The sequence below is a fragment of the Pan paniscus genome, chromosome 15 (assembly GCF_029289425.2).
Source record: "Pan paniscus chromosome 15, NHGRI_mPanPan1-v2.0_pri, whole genome shotgun sequence".
Lineage (NCBI taxonomy): Eukaryota > Metazoa > Chordata > Mammalia > Primates > Hominidae > Pan > Pan paniscus.
Genome location: NC_073264.2, coordinates 56,475,297 through 56,491,939, shown reverse-complemented (window position 1 = coordinate 56,491,939; position 16,643 = coordinate 56,475,297). Strand labels below are relative to the sequence as shown.

The 16,643-nt window shown below is 45.5% G+C and overlaps 2 protein-coding genes across 16 annotated transcripts in view; one reads left to right on the top strand and one right to left on the bottom strand.

The window, feature by feature from the left end:
• Window positions 1-4,073, top strand: part of ATG14 (autophagy related 14) — a 45,430-nt gene extending 41,357 nt beyond the window's left edge. The window contains exon 10 of the mRNA XM_003831680.5: window positions 517-4,073. Coding sequence (XP_003831728.1) covers window positions 517-823 — 307 coding nt within the window. The 3' untranslated portion in view covers window positions 824-4,073. The remainder of the gene's footprint in view (window positions 1-516) is intronic.
• The window catches only part of FBXO34 (F-box protein 34), a 114,627-nt gene that overhangs the window by 15,342 nt on the left and 82,642 nt on the right, over window positions 1-16,643 (bottom strand). For 6 of the 15 annotated variants that reach the window (XR_008620884.3, XR_008620883.3, XR_008620873.2 and 3 more), the window contains exons 3-4: window positions 15,939-16,158; window positions 15,314-15,472 (exon numbers count right to left, since the gene is read on the bottom strand). The gene's annotated coding sequence lies outside the window, so the exon portion shown is untranslated. Of the gene's footprint in view, window positions 1-149; window positions 582-1,514; window positions 4,852-8,564; window positions 8,786-10,386; window positions 13,295-15,002; window positions 15,077-15,313; window positions 15,473-15,938; window positions 16,159-16,643 lie in introns of those variants that run through there. The other 9 variants (XR_008620872.2, XR_008620882.3, XR_008620876.2 and 6 more) reach the window with 9 other exon arrangements.

The window sequence follows — 16,643 nt, the reverse complement described above, 5'->3', positions numbered from 1 at the left end:
TCATTCTGTGCTAGAAATGTGTCCTAGAAAATTGTGGTGATATTTTTAAATATGTACAGGAACCCACTGAGTTTTCTTTGTATACCATTTATTACTTATTACACTAAATAATATCCAGAGTATACATCAAGTGGCTTTTTGTTAGAATTGTCTCATTGGAGTGCCGTGTATTTACTTTGTAGACACTGCAGTTCTTTACAACAGGAAGTCAGACTTAGGACCAGCATGGGCCATCTCAGTGAATAGGTTTTTTTCCTATGCACGGTCATCACCAATGAAGTAGGCAGACTTGTGGGAAAGTGTGGTATCATGATTTTATTTATAACTTGGGTGGAGATTATTTGGGTAAAGGAAAACGCAATCATATGTCAACACGGAGTGCTGCACAGACTTGGGGAATGAATGGGGTGTGCGGCGTCCCTCATCCCCTCAGGTGAGGGCCTTCAGGAAGATGGCATATTTTCTGGTGTTGAGAATGGTTGTTATCCTAAAGAGACCCTCATTGTCTGCACACAGGTCAGGGCCCTTTGAAGTACGAGCAGACCTTGAGGAGTCCATGGAATTTGTGGATCCCGGAGTTGCTGGAGAATCAGATGAGAGCGGAGATGAGCGCGTCAGCGATGAAGAAACCGACCTGGGCACAGACTGGGAGAACTTGCCTAGTCCCCGGTTTTGTGATATCCCTTCCCAGTCTGTGGAAGTCTCCCAGAGTCAGAGCACCCAGGCGTCCCCACCCATCGCGAGCAGCAGTGCAGGTGGGATGATCTCCTCTGCAGCAGCCTCGGTGACCTCCTGGTTTAAAGCTTACACTGGACACCGTTAATGAGCATGGACCAAAACATGCCAAATCTGCATCAAGAAAGTTCTTCTCCCACTACACTCTAGTAAACATTTTCTGTTTAAGTTAAGATAGTGTCTGGAACAAAGAGGTTAAAGTGTTGTTTTGTTTTGTTTTTTTAAGCAGGGAGACAAACATTTCTATTTGTCAAGTGGCCTGTGATGGTGACCAACATGCTTATGATAATAGGACAGGGGTCGAAGGTCTTTCTACCCAGACCAGTGTTGGTGGAAGGAGGACCTGTGCGTGTGGCCAGTTCTGCCAAGGAAGCAGTTGATTTGGGTTCCCTCTGGGCCCGGGCCACCGGGTCCGCAGATATGGGTCAGTGTGCTGGTCCTTGCGGTGCTGAGACTGTTCCTGACACTTTAAGTTTTAGAGGTTGGTTGAATCACAAGAGGTGATTCTTGATTATTAGGACATGAAAGATAAAAGCTCTTTAGTAAGAGTTTTTCTGCCATTGTTTTTTGTATGAGAACCAGCAGGCAATTTGAAATTTCTAATTTGGTCCTTTGATTTTGTTTGCGGGGGGTGAGTTACACGTATTTTATTCATGCTGCTCTGTCGTAGTTTGTCCGACATTCCTGTTTTTCTTTCCCCCACACACCAAAGAAAATGAAAGTATTTTTCTTTAGGACCTACATCCATAAATGGAAGAAATCCTGGCTGCAATAATGTCTAGAGAGTTTTTAACTATTTTCTTGTATTCTGAGGGGAATTAAGCTTATTCTTACCTAGTTGATTGAATTCCTGCCATCCACACTATGAGCATTTTGAAATTGAACTTATATCTATCTTTTCTGGGTGAAAATAAGTCATGAAGGTCATTCCCTTATGTAAGCTCAATGCCTGCCTGGGCACAGGGGAAAAGCCACTTAGTTAAGTGGCCTCTGGTCATTCTTGTGGTGTCCACTTTCTTTCTATGGGATTGAGTAGGTGGCAGGTGTTTTCAGGGGAAACCATCCTACTTGTTTCCCCGAACTCTTTGTTGCTCTGAGGACACAGCTTTGCTCAGAAATGCAGCGCAGATCCTTACAGCTGATGCTACTCTGCTCTGTTCTGGGGAAAGCACAATATAAAGAATTTCCCAGCCAGGCGCGGTGGCTCACGCCTGTAATCCCAGCACTTTGGGAGGCCAAGGCGGGCGGATCACTTGAGGTCAGGAGTTTGAGAGCAGCCTGGCTAACGTGGTGAAACCCTGTTTCTACTAAAAATACAAAAAATTACCAGGTGTGGTGGCGCACGCCTGTAATCCCAGCTACTCGGGAGGCTGCGGCAGGAGAATCGCTTGAACCGGGAGGCAGAGGTTGCAGTGAGCCGAGATTGTGCCATTGCACTCCAGCCTGGGCAACAAGAGCGAAACTCCGTCTCAAAAAAAAAAAAGAATTTCCCTCACCAGGAGATCATTTTCAGCTCATGTGTCTTGTCATTCTTTTAGTGACAATCTTACAAGAAAACTATAATGAGAGAGGCATTATGTACAAATATGTAAGTAGTTTTTTATTTTTAATAACTGCAAAAAAATCCTATGTAACAACTACCAAAAGAAATCCTATGAGAGAGTCCTAACAGGCATTATTACCATATCTTATGTGATTGGCATGATAGCACCTCTGATAAATCATTCAGAGGTTTGCCATGCCCCACCTTCTTTTCTCATCATAATAATTGTAGTTGATACTTTGCCTCCAAGTCCGAGGTGCTATATAGCTTTTGCTAATGGTATATTTGGTGTTTGGTATAGTTTTGGGTAGAGTTGCAGAAGGGAGTTTATTTCTACCCGGTAGTCACAAATTCCCTGGCTCTATGAATTTTCCATGAAAGGAGGAAGTAGGCTTTTCTCGTTGTGGGTGGTCTTTTTTTTTTTGGAGACGGAGTCTCGCTCAGCTGCCCAGGCTGGAGTGCAGTGGCACCATCTCCGCTCACTGCAACCACCATCTCCTGGGTTCAAGCGATTCTCCCATCTCAACCTCCCGAGTAGCTGGGATTATAGGCACCTGCCATCATGCCCAGCTAATTTTTGTATTTTAGTAAAGACGGGGTTTTCACCATGTTGGCCAGGCTGGTCTTGAACTCCTGACTTCAGGTGATCTGCTTGCCTTGGCCTCCTAAAGTGCTAGGATTACAGGTGTGAGCCACCGCGCCCGGCCCCTTATGGGTTCTTCTACACTGCTGGGATCTCTGTTTTAAGTGCTCAGCTTCATGATTGATTGCTGGGCTTCCATTTTCCCATCCAGTTCTGGAGTTTGTAGAGAGTGAAGATGGTAGACTTGAACAGATAACAAATAAACTTAACGATCTTGTAAGAGTTGTCTAGCTACTTAAAACCCTCAGAAGTAAGAGCTTAGTCTCACGAGTTGTAAGAGTGGGATTTGGAGCTTGGTGGTGGAGATTGACTTCAGCTGAGAGATGCACAACAGTCATGGTTTTCTTAAGCCTCTTAGGAAACCATGAATGTGAGATGAAGCTAAAGAATAGAATCCAGAGATCACAAACTCATCTAGAGTACTTCCACAAAATTTACAAAGATGTGGGAACTTTATGGATAGGATATATTTTGTTTGTTTGTTGTTGTTAATATCAACTAGAGGCACTTTACGTAGGGTTAAGTGATCGAACCCTTTTGTGGTTTTGAACACCAACAACATACTGGCTTACACTGCTGAAATATTTTGGGTTTCATTATTTTGCACTGGATCCACCCTGTAAATACTCTTAAGTATACATTTCAACCACTGTTTTTTCTACTCTTTTTGCTGCTCATTAAAATCTTTCATGTAGGTGCCAGAACCATATGTAAACAGCTTTTTAAAAAATTGAAGCTGGTATTTTGTTTAAACAAAAAGCCATAGAACTTGGTCATGTTTTCCATTTTAAAATGATTTATTGAAACAAAGTAATACTAATAAAAACCCACAGGCACCAAACAGGCTGCTTAAAATGGTCTGTTAAAGACATTTTTTGGTTATGGAATATAACTAAGAAAAGTTTTGCACATCTGTAAGGGGGAAAAACAGTATATCACCATTGGGTAGAGTGGACGGGACTCATGTAAGGACTCACTTAATTTGGGGAAGAGCATTCAGTGGCATGCTGTTAGAGGACTAGTGTCCGAGAATCTCCTCACAGTATCATGTTGCAGGAATTCCCCATTGCTCTGCAACTTCCAAACCAGTTTGAGTCATACAAATGTTTTCTAAACTTTTATTGTATTACTGCAATAAATCTTTTAACAGTACTTTGCTAATGTGTATGTCTTTTTCAAACTGTTCATTTGCACTGCTACATCGAGGGTAGCAAGAATGAGATTGAACCCTGGAGTACTTTCTACAAATTATAGAAGAAGTTTGTAGAATTTTTTTGCCAGGTAAGAAAAAATGTTTGTTAATATATTTTTTAAAATTATGGATTATGGTGGTATTAACAATGATCTTTCCCAAGCTGAGAAGCTGGTTGCATACTTTCCCTAAAGACGTGTTTTTCTTTGGTAGCCATCATTTGATGCATGTGACCTACAATGACCTGGTTTTGTGCAACAGACCCCTGGGGCAGAAGGCCTCTAGGAAGCCCACGTGGAACCTGCCCAGACTTTCTTCAGGACAAGAGGAAAAGGGAAATGTTGGAACCACTCAGATGCCTGAGTAGCTTTGGAGAATCCCTCCCCAACCCAACACCCTTATTTTTTATAACTAATTTCTCCCAGGTGGGTAGTCAGCGGTACCCTTCAGATTAGATTATTGTAGAGAAGGACCACCTGCAGATGGTGGAGAAGATACCAAGAGTGACTACTGTGGAAGAGCCAGGCCAGCCAGGATACTCTCAGGAGTTATTGCCATGGTCATACTGCCCCTTTATCTGGAGCAGAAGGCTGGCAAGCAACAGGAGGAAATAGGCAAGGAAACGGAAGGGTTCTCGAACAGGGTGTGTGCTTTGGTGGTACTGTCCTTCAGTCTGTCTTTCCAGGCAGCAGTTTAAAGCATGCTCCCATCTGGTGTTTAAAGGGAGATTTCTCCATCCTGAGTTATGTCATGATTGATGCAGGAAACAGATTGAAACAGATTGGGAGGAATTAAGGATAACTTTGTCATTGGTAGTGGGGAGATTATTTAAAAGTTGCATCAATAAAATGTACCAGAAAATTTGAAACTGGACTCTTGGGCAAGCCATCTGCACCTCAACCTTGAAACTCAATGAGGAAAACCACCACCAGCCGACTTGGTAAGAAAATACACTGCAAAGAGTATTTTCCAGTGCTTAGATAGTTGTTGAAGTGAATTTTTTTTAGGGCTGGGCACAGTGGTTCATGCCTGAAATCCCAGCACTTTAGGAGGCCAAAGGCAGGAGGATTGTTTGAGCTCAGGAGTTCAAGGCCAACCTGCGCAACATAGTGAGACCCCATTTTTGTTTTTTTTTTTTTTTTGAGATGGAGTCTCACTTTGTTGCCCAGGCTGGAGTGTAGTGGCGCGATCTCGGCTCACTGCAAGCTCCGCCTCCCAGGTTCACACCATTCTGCCTCAGCCTCCTGAGTAGCTGGGAGTACAGGTATCTGCCACCACACCTGGCTTTTTTTTTTTTTTTTAAGTAGAGATGGGGTTTCACCACATTAGCCAGGATGGTCTCAATCTCCTGATCTCGTGATCTGCTCGCCTCGGCTTCCCAAAGAAGTGCTGAGATTACGGGCGTGAGCCACTGCGCCCAGCCAGTGAGACCCCATTTCTACAAAAATTGAAAAATTAGCCAGGCATGGTGGTGTGCATTTGTGGTCCCAGCTACTCAGGAGGTTGAGCTGGGAGGATCACATGAGCCTGGGATGTTGAGGCTACAGTGAGCTGTGATTGCACCACTGTACTCTAGCCTGGGATGTTGAGGCTACAGTGAGCTGTGATTGCACCACTGTACTCTAGCCTGGGTGACAGAGTGAGACCTTGTCTCAAAAAAAAAAAAAAAAAAAAAAGTTGGGCGCTGTGGTTCACACCTGTAGTCCCAGCACTTTGGGAAGCAGAGACAGGCAGATCACCTGAGGTCAGGAGTTCAAAACCAGCCTGGCCAACATGGCAAAACCCCATCTCTACTAAAAATACAAAAAAAAATTAGCCAGGTGTCGTGGTGCATGCCTGTAATTCCAGCTACTCGAGGCCGAGGCAGGAGAATCACATGAAACTAGGAGGCGGAGGTTGCAGTGATCCAAGATCGTACCACTGCATGCCAGCCTGGGCGACAGAGAAAGACTCCATCTCAAAACAACAACAACAACAAAACCAGAAACCACCAGTGGGATAATCTTTCCTCCAAGAAAGAGGATAGTAAACTAAAGAGTTACATCAATGACTTTTCTGTTGTGCCTTTTGTAGGGAGGAGTCAGAGATACTCTGGTGGTGGGAGGGATCTAAAGGAGCCTTTGAATGAATGCTGCCCTTTAAAAAGAGAAAATTAGCTGGGCGTGGTGGCTCACACCTGTAATCCCAGCACTTTGGGAGGCCAAGGCAGGTGGATCACCTGAGGTCAGGAGTTCAAGACCAGCCTGACCAACATGGAGAAACCCCGTCTCTACTAAAATACAAAATTAGCCAGGCATGGTGGCACATGCCTGTTATCCCAGCTACTCGGGAGGCTGAGGCAGGAGAATCGCTTGAACCCAGGAGGCAGAAGTTGCAATGAGCTGAGATCAAGATCACACCATTGCAGTCCAGCCTGGGCAACAAGAGCGAAACTCTGTCTCAAAAAAAAAAAAAAGAAAATTGGCAGAAGGTATTTGATGACACTAGTTAAGTGTTGAAAATGGGCTAGAGCCAGTTGAGTAAAAAAAAAAAAAAAAACTCAGAGGCATTAAGCAGGAGTGTCCAATCTTTTGGCTTCTGTGGGCCACATTGGAAGAATTGTCTTGGGCCACACATAAAACACATTAACAATAGCTGCTGAGCTATTTTTTAAAAATTGCTAAAAATCTCATGATGTTCTAAGAAGTTTACAAATTTGTGTTGGGCCACATTCAAAGCCATCCTGGGCCGCATGCAGCTCATGGGCCACCGGTTGAACAAGCTTGCATTAAAGAGTCTTGTGGGCTGGGCGTGGTGGCTCACAGCTGTGATCCCAGCACTTTGGGAGACGAAGGTGGGTGGATCACCTGAAGTCAGGAGTTCAAGACCAGCCTGACCAACATGGTGAAACCACATCTCTACTAAAAATAGAAAAATTAGTCGGTTGTGGTGGTGGGCACGTGTAATCCCAGCTACTCGGGAAGCTGAGGTGGAAAGATCATGTAAACCTGTGAGGCTGAGGTTGCAGTGAGCCAAGATCATGCCACTGCACTCCAGCCTGGACGAAAGAGCAGACTCTATCTGAAAAAAAGAAAAGGCCAAGTTCGGTGGCTCATGCCTGTAATCCCAGCACTTTGGGAGGCCAAGGTGGGTGGATCACCTGAGCTCAGGAGTTCGAGACCAGCCTGGCCAACATGATGAAACCCCATCTCTACTAGAAATTAAAAAAAAAAAAAAAAAATTTAGCCAGGCGTGGTGGTGTGTGCCTGTAATCCCAACTACTCAGGAGTCTGAGGCGGGAGAATCGCTTGAAACCAGAAGGCAGAGGTTGCAGTGAGCCGAGATTGTACCATTACACTCCAACCTGGGCAACAAGAGCGAAACTCCGTCTCAAAAAAAAAAAAAGAAAAAAGGGGTCCTGTGGCATTGATACCTCTAGATCCATATGAGATTGTTCCTGACCTCACCTTCCCTTTGGGTGTGGTATTTTAGCATTTTCTGTATGGCTTCAGAAGACACCTGGATTTTGAGGAAAGAACTTTCCTACCCTTTCCAGCAGCTTATTTCCCTAATTAAAAAAAAAAAATTGTCAAGACAACATTTCTGGAGTGTAAGTATGTTGCTCTCAATTTGGGAATGAAAGTGCCAAGTGGTTTGATGGTAGATGGAACAGAAAGACCTCCCAACCCAAGGCTGATGAAAGAACGATAGGAGCAGAGAGTATCTTCTGTGATCAGCAGTTTCACAGTTGCATTCAAAATAAAGAGGACTAAGTCTAGTATCCACAGGAGGAAATAACTGTTTTCTGGTTCAGGGGCCACTGGTACTGGCTTAAGGGAGTTCTGCTACTCCTTTGAGACATTTTACATTCTTTTTTTCCTTTATACAAGCATACCTTGTTTTTTTGCGCTTTGCTTTGTCACACCTCTCCGTGGGTTTTTTACAAATTGAAGGTTTGTGATAACCCTGCGTTGAGCAAGTCATCAGCGCCCTTTTTCCAATGGTATGTGCCCACTTCATCATGTCTGACATTTTGATAATTCTCACAATATTTCAAATCTCTTCATTATATCTGTTATGGTGATCAGTGATCTTTGATGTTACTATTGTAATTGTTCTGGAGGCCCACGAACTGTCTGTATAAGAGAGCAAACTTAATAAATGTGTAATAGTATTCTAACTGCTTCACTGACCTCCTGTTCCCTCATTTCCCTCTCTTCAGGCCTCCTTATTCCCTGAGACACAACAATATTGAAATCGGGCCAATTATAGCCCTACAGAGGCTTCTAAGTGTTCAAATGAAAGAGTCCCATGTCTCTCACTTTAAATCAGAAGCTAGAAATGATTAAGCTTAGTAAGGAAGGTATGTCAAAAGCCAAGACAGGCTGAAAGCTGGATCTCTTGTGCCAAACAGCCAAGTTGTGAATGCAAAGGGAAAGTTCTTGAAAGTAATTAAAAATGCTACTCCAGTGAACACACAAATGATTTAAAAAGCAAAACAGCCTTATTGCTGATACAGAGAAAGCTTTAGTGGTCTAGATAGATGAAACTAGCCACATTACCTTAAGTCAAAGCCTTACCCAGAACAAGGCCCTATCTCTTTAATTCTCTGACGGTTGAGAGAAGTGAGGAAGCTGCAGAAGGAAAGTCAAAAGCTAGCAGAGGTTGGCTCATGAGGTGTAAGAAGCTGTCTCTGTAACATAAAAGTGTAAGAGAAAGCAGCAAGTTATCCAGAAGATCTAGCTAAGGTAATTGATGAAGATGGTTACACTAAACAACAGATTTCCAATAGAGATGAAACAGCATCCTATTGGAAGAAGATGCCATCTAGGATTTTCACAACTAGAGAGAAGCCAGTGCCTGGCTTCCAAGCTTGGGAAGGACAGGCTGACTCTCTCATTAGGGGCTAATACGGCTGGTGACTTTCAGTTGAAGCCAGTGTTCATTTACCATTCCAAAAATCCTAGGCCTGTTAAGAATTATGCTAAATCTACTCTTCCTGTGCTCTGTAAATGGAACAACAAAGCCTGCATACCAACACATCTGTTTACAGCATGGTTTACAGATTGTTTTAAGCCCACAATTGAGACCTACTGCTCAGAAAACCAGATTCCTTTCAAATTATTACTGCCCACTGACATTGTACCTGGTCATCCAAGAGCTCTGATGGAGATATACAAGGAGGTTAATGTTTTCATGCACGATAACAACATCCATTCTGCAGCCAATAGCTCAAGGAGTAATTTTGACTTTCAAGTCTTATTTAAGAAATAGATTTTGTAAGGCTACAGCTGCTATGGATAGTGATTCCTCTGATGGATTTGGGCAAAGTCAACTGAAAACTGGGATGGATTCGCCATTCTAGATGCCATTAAAAACATTTGTGATTCATGGAAAGAGGAAAAATATCAACTCTTTTTTTTTTCTTTTTGAGACAGGATCTCACTCTATCACCCAGGCTGGAGTACAGTGGCATGATCTCGGCTCACCGCAACCTCCACCTCACGGGTTCAAGCAATTCTCCTGCCTCAGCCTCCCGAATAGCTGGGATTACAGGTGTTCACCACCATGCCCAGCTAATTTTTGTATTTTTAGTAGAGACAGAGTTTCACCACATTGGCCAAGTTGGTCTCAAACTCCTGACCTCAGGTGATCCGCCCGCCTAGGCCTCCCAAAGTGCTGGGATTACAGATGTGACCCACCATGCCCGGCCAAAATATCAACATTAACAGGAGTTTGGCTTAGAATCCTTTCTACTTTCACCTTCAAGTCTAGCCTCTCGTTGTTTAAAATAAACATCTTGTGTAAAATAGAAAAGATAAAATAAAAATAGAGTGAAAAAAACAAAAAAATCCCAGGGTTTATGAGTTGATTCCAATCCTCATGGATGACTTTGAGGGGTTCAAGACCCATGGAGGAAGTAGCTACAGATGTGGTGAAAAACAGCAAGAGAACTAAAAGTGGAGCCTGAAGATGTGACTGAAATGCTGCAATCTCATAATAAAACTTGAATGGATAAGGAGTTGCTTCTTATGGATGAGCAAAAGAAAGTGTTTCTTTTGGCTGGGCGTGGTGGCTCAGGCCTGTCATCCCAGCACTTTGGGAGGCCGAGGCGGGCAGATCACCTGAGATCAGGAGTTCAAGACCAGCCTGGCCAACATGGTAAAACCCCGTCTCTACTAAAAATACAAAAATTAGCCAGGCATGGTGGTGCACACCTGTAGTCCCAGCTACTTGGGAGGCTGAGGCAAGAGAATCTCTTGAACCCAGGAGGTGGAGGCTGCAGTGAGCTGAGATCGCACCACTGCACTCCAGCCTGGGAGACCGAGACTCCAACTCAAAAAAAAAAAAATTATTTTTTTCCTCACTCTCATCCAGGCTGGAGTGCAGTAGCAATGATCATGGCTCACTGCAGCCTCGATGTCCTGGGCCCAAGTGATCCTCTCACCTCAGCGCCTCAAGTAGCTGGGACTATTGGCATACACTACCACACCTTTTTTTTTGTTTTTGTTTTTTTTGTAGGGACAAGGTCTCCCTATGTTGCCCAGCCTGGTCTTGAACTCCTGGGCTCAAGCAGCCCTCCCACCGTGGCCTCCCAAAGTGCTGAGGTTACTGGCAGAAACTGAAATGAAATCTACTCCTGATAAAGATGCTACAAACATCATTGAAATGACAACAGAGAGGTTTGAGATTTTGAAGTAAGTTATAATGGGGGTAAAATGCTATCAAACAGCATCACATGCTACAGAGAAATCTTTCGTGAAAGGAAGAGTCAATCGATACAGCAAACTTCATTGTTGTCTTAAATTGCCATAGCCACCCAACCTTCTGCAGCCACCAACTCTGATCAGTTGTCAGCTATCAATATTGAGGCAAACCATACACCAGCAAAGATTATGACTCACAGCTGATTGTTAGCATGTTTTAAGCAATAAAGCATTCCTTAATGTACATTGTTTTTTAGACATAATGCTATTGCACACTTAGTACAGTATCACATAAACATAACTTGTATATGCACCAGAAAATTCATGACTTGCTTTATTGCAGTGGTCTGGAACTGTTGGATGGAACGAATTTTATCTAGAGCCTGGTGAACAGCTTCCCAGGTGTGCATTTAGGGCCTCCTAGGGATCATCAAGTTTTAGGAAATAGGTTTCCTTCTTCCACAGGCATGGAGAAGGAAGGAAATTTTGCACTGGCCTTTGGGGAGCTGAAGAAGAGCTGGGGGGAGGCTTGTTCTGACAAAATAGTGACTCTCTTCCCTGCTTGAAATGTCCCACAGAAGGCTGTTTCTGGTTCACATTTGCCCCTCTAGGTCCACTCCCTCCCCTTCATCCTGCTCACTGTCAGAGAGACTATGCTGGGAGTGGTGCATCGGTGGTCTCCAGGCCCTTTGAGGCTCAAGGTGTTCATTCCCTGGCTCCTTGCCTGCCATGTCTGTGTTCCTTCCTATCCTAGCAACCACCCTCCTCCTTCCACCAGACCTGGGAACCATCATCCCAACCACAATCACCCCGTGGTTCTATTACACGTGTCAGTAGTTCTCAACCCCACCTGCAACTGGAATCACCTGGGAGCTCCCGCCCCCAGTGGTTGATTTAATAGGTCTAGGGTGTGCCCTGAGCATTGGGAATTTTAAAAGCTCCACAGTTGATTCTAATGTGCAGCCACTACCCTGCCCACTACTACCCTGCCCACTACTACCCCGCCCACTACTAACCCCAACCAGGCAGCTGGGGCCTCTGCACCAGCTCCTGCACATTAGTAGGGCCAATCCTTTGGCCTTCCTGCCCTGCGCCTCTTCATGGGCAAGGAGTTTGAAGGATCAAGGGGGCAGGCACTGTTCCAGAATCTTTGTTCCCCTTATAAACCGTTACCTAGGTTCCCAGAACCTCAGGACCTCCAGCCCTTCCCCAGCTTTGTCCTCCAGACAGATCCCTTCATCCTGAGAAGTGGCTGAGGCGTGGCTCAGTACAGAGGGTGGGAGGATGCTGGAGGGGATGTGCTGCAGGAGGGCTCTCTGTGTTCCTGCCGTGGGCCCTGCAAATACTGGGGAGGGCTTGTCCCTATATCTACACCCTTATAATAAATCCTTGAATTTACTCATTTCAAGTGTGCAGCAGTTTCCTTTCAAGACCCTGCACGGAGCACAGACTTAGAAATCTGAGGGGCCTAAAGCCAAGACCACTGGCCATGGAAAAGGAAAAGTTCACGAGAGGTCCCAGCTTAGGCACTAGGGCAGCCAAGTCATCTCTGCTTAGGAGAGAAAATAAGGGCTGGCAGAGAAAGGGAATTGCTCAAGACAGGCCACACACCCTGCAGCAGAATCATGCTGCGTTGTCTGTACAGGGGAGGATTGGTGAGGAAGGGCAGAGTGAAGGCCAACAGTTCGGTCCCAGAATAGGGAAGGGTGGGTGGGCCAGGCCTGGCTCCAACCCTACCCTTGAACCAGACTGCAAACACTCAAGTTATGCAAATAGATTATCCAGCCTCACAGTGGAGAGGGAACAGATACAATTAAATACAACCTTGCTTTCCAATTTTACTCATGTTTGGCAACTAATTGATTTTTTATTTTTTATTTAACTAATTGATTTTTAGTTTTTTAAGAACTTTATCAACATCTTCATATTTTTTGAGACAGGGTCACCCAAGCTGCAGTGCAGTGATGCGATCATGGCTCACTGCAGCCGACTTCCTAGGCTCAAGCTGTCCTCCTGCGTCAGCCTCCTGAATAGCAGGGGCTACAGGTGTGTGCCACCACGCCTCACTCATTTATTTTTTGTACAACGACAGGGTCTCACTTTCCTACCCAGCCTGGTCTCAAACTCCGGAGCTTAATGATTTTTCCACCTTGGCCTCCTAAAGTGCTTGGATTACAGGCATGAGCCACCATGCCCACCCCTTCATACTTCTTAATAAACAGATCTGAGACTTCAGTATCAGTATATAAAGGAAAAGTCCACCTTAATTCAAAAAGAATGAGAGGGGGGTCCCAAAAGGAGTTTGTTCTGAGGCCTGTTCTCTGCTCACTGAAGGATGCTTGGCTGAGAGGGCCTCTGGGAGAAAGGGTAAAAGGTTTTGTTCTGCTTTGCAGATAGAGGAACATCACCTCTTACATGGGCTGCTGCCACATAAGGGACTGCCATCTCTGCTTCCATTTCAGTTCTTCCCAGACGCTGGCTCTGCTCCCCTAAAACTGTTAAGGTCAAACCAACCACCTGGAATGGTGATGCTACCTTACTGTGCTTTTCCTCACATCAGTTTGGTATAAATGCACTGGATGTTACCCAAGGGTTTATAACCACCAATGTTTGCTCTTCCCATGAAGTTGTGCAAACATCAGCTATGGCCACAAATGACAGGCAGGAAATGACATGTATGTCAGTTGAGACTGCACATCTCCCACACAGGTACCTTGACCAACTCACAAAGATTGCAACACTAGCTTTTTTGAGGAAAAACGGGGATAAAAGCAATCAGATTCCCAGCCTGGGCAACGTGGCAAAACTGTCTCCACAAAAAAATACAAAAATTAGCCAGGCATAGTGACATGCAGCTGTAGTTGCAGCTACTCGGAAGACTGAGGCAGGAGAACCACTTGAGCCCAAGAGGTTGAAGCTGCAATGAGTCGAGATCATGCCACTGCACTCCAGCCTGAGCGAGAGACCCCATCTCAAAACACCAGAAGCAGCCAGGCACGGTGGCTCACGCCTGTAATCCCAGCACTTTGGGAGGCTGAGGTGGGTGGATCACAAGGTCAGGAGTTCAAGACCAGCCTGGCCAATATGGTGAAACCCCATCTCTAGTAAAAATTTTAAAAAAAAATCAGCTGGGCCCACGTGGTGGCGCATGCCTGTAGTCCCAGCTACTCGGGAGGCTAAGGCGGAAGAGTCACTTGAACCCGGCAGGCTGAGGTTGCAGTGAGCTGAGATCGCACCACCGCACTCCAGTCTGGGCGACAGAGCAAGACTCTATCTCAAAACAAACAAACCCCAGAAACAATCAGATTCCCCAAGTGTCAGACACTGCACAGTAGAGAATGCCTTTAAACGAGGCATACCCGACGTACAGCTAGATAACATCAGCTCTCATTGGTTTAGTCGGTGGTGTACACAAAAGAAGGGCTCGCAGTGTGCAGGCTAATTTCATGTTTTTGAATCAGGCTGTAGATAAAGGAGGACAAACAGCCAGACTGCTGCGTGAAGAAGGAATGGAGCTATGGAAAATACCTGGGAACACTCACATAAAAACAGTGTCCCAAGCTGGTCCAAAAAGGTTGGCACAAAGGTACTGACAAGTCCAAGTTAGAAGCGGTGATTGGACAAAGCCCAGGAAGGCAACCTCTAGGTCATAACATAACCACCTGCTCAGAGCCTGCTGCTAGGGGCTACTACTGGTGCTAACAGAACTGAGGTTATACCAGATGCACAATGAGAGGTACCCAGCAAACCCCACATAGCTGCAGTGGGAGTTTCCACCAAGGATGCTCCCATGAGACCAGCTATGGCCAGAGGACAAGGTCCTCCAAGACCCCTTTACCTCCCTGTCAGGTTTCTCATACTAAACAGAAAATTATGATATGGCCCAGAGCAGTCAGGTCCTGGAAGCACCCCTCACATTAACATGGTCACTCGAGAGGAATGCACACATTTTACAGAGTGTGTTGTGTGAGGCACTGTGGGCGACGCCCTCTGAGTTGAGTGCAGTGGGTGGGCAAGCTCCACAGTGGTCCCTCGGTATCTGCAGATGCTCAAGTCCCTGATGGAAAATGGCTTAGTATTTGCATATAACCAATGCATAGCCTCCCATCTACTTTAAATCACCTCTAGATTGCTTATAATACCTAATGTAAACAGTTGTTATGCTTGTATTGTTTAGGGAATAATGACAAGAAAAAAAGTGTGTATGTTCAGTACAAACACGATGTTTTTTTCTGAGTATTTTAAATCTGAGGCTGGTTGAATCTGCGATGCAGAACCTACAGATGGGGAGGGCCAAAGATACGGTGACAGACAAGAAGAGGGGCATGTGGTGGCAGATGTGCAGAGGGCGCTGAAAGGCACCCAGCCAAGCAGGGGCATAGGGTTGGGTTCCAAAAGAGGTATCTCCTAAGCACAGAGCCACCAACGTGCTTAGGGTTTGAACAGTCCTCTCGTATGTCTGTTTTAACCTGGAGTCATTTAAGAGAGCCTAAAAAAGCAAATGTTACTCTTACCTGAGCCCCTCCTTAGTTTTCAAATCACTCCTTCCTTGGGTCTGGACCATCCACTGGGCAGGGGAGAGGTGAACCACTCCAGGAATAGGAGCAGCAGCTCCCTGACTCCTCCTCTAGTTTCCCTGGTTCTGGCTTTTGCTTCAAATGATCAAGTAAGGGCTTGAAGTAGGAGGTAGGAGAGAAAAAAACTAAGCCAGGTGTACTGAGTCCCTGAAGAAAAGCTGAGGGGGGAGGTTTTCTCTTTTTTGGTGGGGGCAGGGGTGCAGTGGGGAGAGGCTAGGGTGCTGGTGCCCACACTGACACACTATCATTTCCTTTCTTGAATTCTGTGATCCTACAGCAATGCAGGAAAGCAGGTAGTGCGGCACACTGCTGGAGACATTTTAAAAGCCCGCTGTTTTCACCAGCTTGGCACTAGGGGGCCCTGAAGAACAGCATCTTTCACCTAAGAGGAAAGCTACACTTGCCTAGAAATGAAGCCCTGGGAGGGGGTGTCCTCTGATGCCACCTGCTAATCCTCCACCTTTCATGCAGACAGCACCGGGAACCAGGTCCTGCCACATATAACCGGCGATTTCTGAGGGACCCAAGTACTGCATGCCAATTGGGGCTGGGACATACTTACTGTGCCCTCCGCTCTTGGTCACTTTAACCCCTCACGCAGTCACAGCTTTGTGTCCCACATGAAAACCAGATCAAGAGTGGCTGATTTGTGAAAACCAACCAAGAGAGTTGTTTATCCAGTGTCCACGCTGGGCCAATGTAGAGCCATAGTCAATGTCAGCCATAGCTGACGTTTACAGGCAAGCTGTACTCTAGGTCCTTTATGTTGATCTCCTTTAAACCTAAATTATGAATCATAACAAACCAATTAAGAAGGCACTACTGAGATGGCCAGTTTACAGCAAATACAAGGGGAGTAGGACAAACACTGGAAACCTCAACCAAGGGACAGCTAGGATTTAGAAGCATTTTCCAACATGCCTCACCTGGGTGAGTCATAAGGAAAAACACTCTTGAAGGAAAAGCTATTCTCAGCCTCCTCTTGATCCCGTGTCACAGACAAATCTGATGAGCCTGGAGGCTGCAGCCTACCATGTCACCAAGCACATCAGCCCAGCACAGCGCCTCCCCTAGAGCACGTACCATCCTTCTCCACAGCCTGCAGCCGACACTGGTCGCAAGGCTTTTTGGTGGGTACTCGATTTCAAGCCAGCCTAGTTTTTACACCCAAAGCAGCTTTCTGGGGTCCAACACCTCCCAACCCCACCAAGCACTACGCAGCTACAGGCCTGAATAGATCCTTAGTGACTCCCAAATGATGATGCCT